This window comes from Euprymna scolopes, chromosome 26 (genome assembly GCF_053919585.1).
Source record: "Euprymna scolopes isolate OS-2025 chromosome 26, ASM5391958v1, whole genome shotgun sequence".
In the NCBI taxonomy this organism is placed as follows: Eukaryota; Metazoa; Mollusca; class Cephalopoda; order Sepiida; family Sepiolidae; genus Euprymna; species Euprymna scolopes.
In genome coordinates this window covers 33885743-33891742 of record NC_136507.1, presented here as the reverse complement: position 1 = coordinate 33891742, position 6000 = coordinate 33885743, and the positions used below count along the sequence as shown (strand labels likewise).

At 32.7% G+C, this 6000-nt stretch overlaps 1 protein-coding gene across 1 annotated transcript in view; it reads right to left on the bottom strand.

Annotated features, from left to right (window-relative positions):
- Positions 1-6000, bottom strand: part of LOC145247979 (protein SpAN-like) — a 301691-nt gene that overhangs the window by 128128 nt on the left and 167563 nt on the right. Inside the window, exons 9-10 of the mRNA XM_080109637.1 lie at positions 5198-5329; positions 1924-2202 (exon numbers count right to left, since the gene is read on the bottom strand). Coding sequence (XP_079965763.1) covers positions 1924-2202; positions 5198-5329 — 411 coding nt within the window. The remainder of the gene's footprint in view (positions 1-1923; positions 2203-5197; positions 5330-6000) is intronic.

Genomic DNA, 6000 nt, shown 5'->3' with positions numbered 1-6000 from the left:
AATTGTTTATTTGTTTTGTCTTATTACGACATATCAGATTCTGTTTATATTAGAATAGACTTCAAAATAAAATAATAATAATATATCAAACAACAATACATTAATTAACTGTGTTCTCTTCTATGTAAACTTTACCTACATGACAATTTAGCACAGCTCATTTTTTTTTTTTTTGCTAAATTAATTGAATTGAATATAAATGAAGTGCAAAAGAAACGTGGAAAATTATGTGTAGCTGAGAACTGTTGAAGTAAATATGTAAAATTCGTACAAAAAATATTAGTTCTTATAATTTTTGTAGATACGTGAAATATATATATATATATATATATATATTTAGTAGAAATGGTAATTGATAAAAACTGAAGAAAGTGCGCAATACTGTTGTAGAGAAATTATGCGTTTTATTTTTTATTACCGTATCTTTCTGTTAAGTTACATTATTGCTTCGGCCGGGTAGCTGAAAGAATAATGTAATATATATTTTGTGTACAGAAAGTTGTTAGATGAGACAAATCATTGGTGCCGTCGGTTTCAAGCCCGATAATAAGACCGTTTAAGGTATCCTTATCAAGCTCTCTTCAGCCAATATTCGTCTATATATATATATATATATATATATATATAGAGGATAATTATGTACTTGAAACGTACTCAGTTTGTGTATACCAATTGCAATGGATTTAAAAATATTTCGCAGAAAGTATTTTCATAACGAAAAAAACAATTATATAAGTTTTTTTATGACAAAAGGTCAAAGCTCAATTATATATATATATATATATATATATATATATATATATATATATATATATATATATATATATATATGCATAACCTTTAATGCATCCAAAACCAAACTCCTATCCTTACATCATCAACGCTCTGATCCCCATCTGGCATCAATTGTGATGGATTGCTCACGTCTGGGTGAGGCCCTGTGTTTTGACAAGCTTCTGAGTTTGACCTTTACTTCTGATCTGAAATGGAACATGTACATCAAGTCTGTTGCCAAGGTCGCTGGAAAGATGGTGGGATCCTTCTACCGCTCCAGAAGATATCTCCCTACTGATGCAATTCTCTATCTATATAAAAGCCAAGTACGTACAAGGATGGAATACGGTTGCCATATCTGGGCAGGAGCTGCTAAAAACAGCCTATCCTGCCTTGACAGTACAAAATAGACTTCGTGGCTTAGTAGGGGATGCCCTTTTCTCTACCCTGCAACCTCTCTCCCACAGAAGAGACGTTGCGAGCTTATCCTTGTTTTATCGTTATTTCCATGGTAGGTGCTCGTCTGAACTCCAATCTCTGCCCCCCTCGCCAATCTTTCACGAAAAACACCAGTCTAGCTGAATCCACCGTGTAAAATTCCCCCACTCTTTATCTGTGCCTAAATCAAAACGTGGATTCCATGAACAAAGCTTCTTTCTTAGAACTGCACGCCTGTGGAACTTAGTTCCGTCTGCCTGCTTCCCACCGGACTATGTCTCCAAGTCCAACGTTAACAAATTTCTAATGAACCGCCCCCTTAAGTAAACACTTCATCAAATCTCCACACTAACGTAGTGTACTTGCAGTAACCCTTATCCCTGAGCGGCTTCCGGGCCTTGATAAGTGGTGATCACTGTGTAAATATATATATATATATATATATATATATATATATATATAAACAAATAGTACAAGCCCAATAATTGTATATATCGGCAAAAAGTTCAAGTTCAATTATATATACACAAATTTAAAGTTCAATTATATAATAGTTCAAGTGCAATTATATATATATATAATAAAGTTCAGGTTCAATTATATACATAAAAAATTCAAGTTCAATTATATGTATAAAAAGTTCAAGTTCAATTATATATCTAAAAAGTCCAAGCTGAATTATATATATTATGAAGAATGTGAATATTTTACCGAGGGGACATTCTCCTTCGCTTACGATGCAATAGGATCCAGACTCCCATGCGAATTTTCTTCGATATTTTCGTTTTCTAATCTGGCTGGGTATTGTGCAGAACTTTTCACGTAAACCAAAAGCTTCGGGTCTGCTATTCAGATGCGGAGCTTTGGAGTTGTCGACAAACCCTGGCGTACAGTGATCTTTATATGTTGATAGCCAGTATTCTCCTGGACACGTTTTGCCTGCCATGGGTAGAGAATAATTTCCCGTCGGCCATCTTGCTTTTTTCCTGCCTGGAATATATCAAATAATAAGAGAAAAGCAATAATAATAAATCGTACAAAGCTTTCCTCTCCCAAAACTGATTCTAGGAAATAACAATTGAACGTAAAGTAATGTGACTGTATAAAACGGCACGTAACCGCCATTCTCTCAGTGATGTATGCAATAATAGCAGGACCTGTGGACAGAGGTAAGAGAAATATATCTAATCGATAGATTTGGTTAATAAAGATGATATTTATTCTGGATAACGCAAACATTTTTTATTTGTACAGAAAATCCAACAACACGCAACCAATATGTGTTTATTAACATTTCTATGAAAATAGTGTTCATTGTATTTTAAATATAGAATAAACTCAAATGGGATAAATTAATAAGTAAAGATAAATTTTCTGAAAGTAATATTGTGCTACATAGTTCAATACAAATGATAAAATTATGCAGTAACAAAATTTTTAAGGTATCCCTTCAGCCCGGCACATCTTGGTAATGTTTTACTCTGTTTCTTTCGAGTGTTCTCTTTTCTACGTCAGCTTTCTTTTTTATTCGTTGAAGAACCGCTTTACGTCGAAATTACTACAAGTTCTTTTCTTACGCCATTTAAATAATGACCATATGCTATTATTATTATTATTATTATTATTATTATTATTATTATTATTATTACTACTACTACTACTACTACTACTACTGATATCTGATAATGAGACTACATGAAAAGGAGGTCACTCTCATATTATGTTTATAGTTACTAGATAATTATTTTACTAAATAATGACGTAACTAAATAATGACTTTACTAAATAATGGCGTTACTAAATAATGACGTTACTAAATAATGACGTCCTAAATAATGACGTTACTAAATAATGACTTTACTAAATAATGACTTTACTAAATAATGATGTTACTTAATAATGACTTTTCTAAATAATGACTTTACTAAATAATAACTTTACTAAATAATGATTTTACTAAATAATAACTTTACTAAGTAATGACTTTACTAAATAATGACTTTACTAAATAATGCCTTTCCTAAATAATGACGTTACTAAATAATGACGTTACTAAATAATGGCGTTAGTAAATAATGGCGTTAGTAAATAATGGCGTTACTAAATAATGACTTTACTAAATAATGACTTTTTCAAATAATGACGTTACTAAATAATGACGTTACTAAATAATGACGTTACTAAACAATGACGTCCTAAATAATGACTTTACTAATTAATGACGTTACTAAATAATGACTTTACTAAATAATGACTTTACTAAATATTGACTTTACTAAATAATGACTTTACTAAAAATAATGACTGTACTAAATAATGACGTTACTAAATAATTGTGTTACTAAAAATGCAGTCCTAAATAATTACGTTAATAAATAAAAACGTCACTAAATAATAATGTTACTTAATAATAATGTTACTAGATAACGACCTTACTAAATAAAGACGTGCTAAGTAATGATGTTACTAAATAATGACGTTACATAATAATACTGTTACTAAATAATGGCGCTATTAAATAATGAGGTTCTAAATATAGACGTACTAAATAAATATGTTACTAAATAATGATTTTACTAAATAATGACGTTACTAAATAATGCCGTCCTAAATAATAACGTTACTAAATAATGACGTTACTAAATAATAAAGTTACTAAATAATGGCGTTACTTAATAATGACGTTACTAAATAATGCCGTCCGAAATAATAACGTTACTAAATAATGACGTTACTAAATAATAAAGTTACTAAATAATGGCGTTACTAAATAATGACGTTACTAAATAATGACGTTACTAAATAATAAAGTTACTACATAATGGCGTTACTAAATAATAACGTTACTAAATAATGACGTTACTAAATAATAAAGTTACTAAATAATGGCGTTACTAAATAATGACGTTACTAAATAAACCTCTTCCATTAGAATTATTGTTGAAACGATTGATCAGAATCAGGAATCGTAAACATATGAACATTTTGTGGTATCTGAATCGAAATCGGAAATTTGCTGCATTTCCCGATGCCATAAACGATTCTTTCATTTTTTCTCTCTTTTGAAAACTACATTTTTAATCGCTGGCACTAATGATGAACTCATAAATATCTATTCATTTTAAGTTACCAGGAAATCTAAGATCTATATATCCTGACAGGCATCAAAGCCCCACCCCTTTCAGTGTAGAGATCCCTCGATGCCGAAAAGTCTTCTACTCAAATTGTTACGTCCTTCGAGTTGCTAGAATTTAGAATTCCCTCCCTGTTTCTGGATTTCTTGACTGAACTAACCTGCAGAAGTTTAAATGTAATGTGAACATCTCACTATTTAATTCCCCACACTAGAGGTCTTTATGTTTGTGTTAAACGGTTCTAACTGTATTTGGATTTAACCGGCTATCTCCGAAGGAGGAAGTTCCATGGGAGTATGAAATTCACAAACGTTCCCCAGTTGCATTTATATCCCGTTTGCGAGATGACGACCTTAGGTTTTTGCAACTCTTGCAGGGAGGTGTTGACGTCCTCCTACATGCAGCGACTGGAATTCCCAATCGGTCGCCCATTTTAGTAATGACCAGGTTCAACGTTGCTTAACTTGAGTGATCTGATGGGAACCGGTGTGTCAACGTGATTATGATGTATATAGAGGCCCCTAGATGCCGTAAAGCCAACTACTCAAATAGTTTTAGCTGTCTGACTGCTAGGATTTGGAATTCCTTCCCTGTTTCCCCCTTTCCTCACTGTACTAAGGAACAGAAGTTTAAATGTAATGTGAACTGATATCTCACTACTTCTCCCCACACTTCTTCGTTAGACACGGTCCTGAATAGTAGCCCCGTACGTACCAAGTGGCAATATGCCTTGTTTGAGAGCGAAGAAGTTGAAAGATTACAAATTTTCACATTATTTCTTTTTAGTGAAGCAAAGATTATAAAATATTGAGAAAAAAATACGGATCGAAATACACATTCATCACACGCACCTGGTTTGTAAATATTTGCGCATCTTCTTTTGGGGTCAAGGCCTGGAGGACAGAAACACTGGCACCTTCCCCCGATTTTCAAAACGAATCCATCATATCGACACTTCCTTTTAAATGTTGGACACTCAGCCTCTGATTTAAAAAAAAAAAAAGAATAACAAAAAGTCACTTTGTGAGATATTGAAAGCTGGTTTTCAAATGAGAGATTATCACGCATACAGCAGACATATGTGAAAGAGTTCGAAGTATGTAACGATTAAGTCGAAAAGTTTGGCCGTTTTTGTTTTACGGCATATCAACCCTTTTCAGGTTATTTAATGCAGAATCCAGTGATTTTGAAGAAAACGTTTTTAATAGAATTTTTTTTTTAAGTAAGCTACTATTTAACCCGTAGTTGGGACCCTAACAGGTACTAACACACCGGGTCAGAGTGGACCTGGGAGCGCTGCAATTAAGGGGTGGCTCTACACTCCCCAAAGCCCGCAAGCTGGAGCCTCATTATCGAATACAGTTTAAGGTCATATCCAGGACCAAGTCGAAAAAGAGATGAAAGAGAACGCGTCATTATAATTGAAAACGTACAAAAAAATGCCTGACGTACGGAGGCAGAGACGTGCGTTCGTTCTACTCATTATTAACCATTCTAACAAACACAAACACGCACATACAAACATCTGTTTCATTTATATAGATTATGTCCTTTGTTTTTTCAAACCATTTGCAAAATGACGTCGAGAGATCTTCGATCGTTGTGCAGCTATAATTGATTTTAAAATGTAAAACTACCTGATTAATTTACGTGA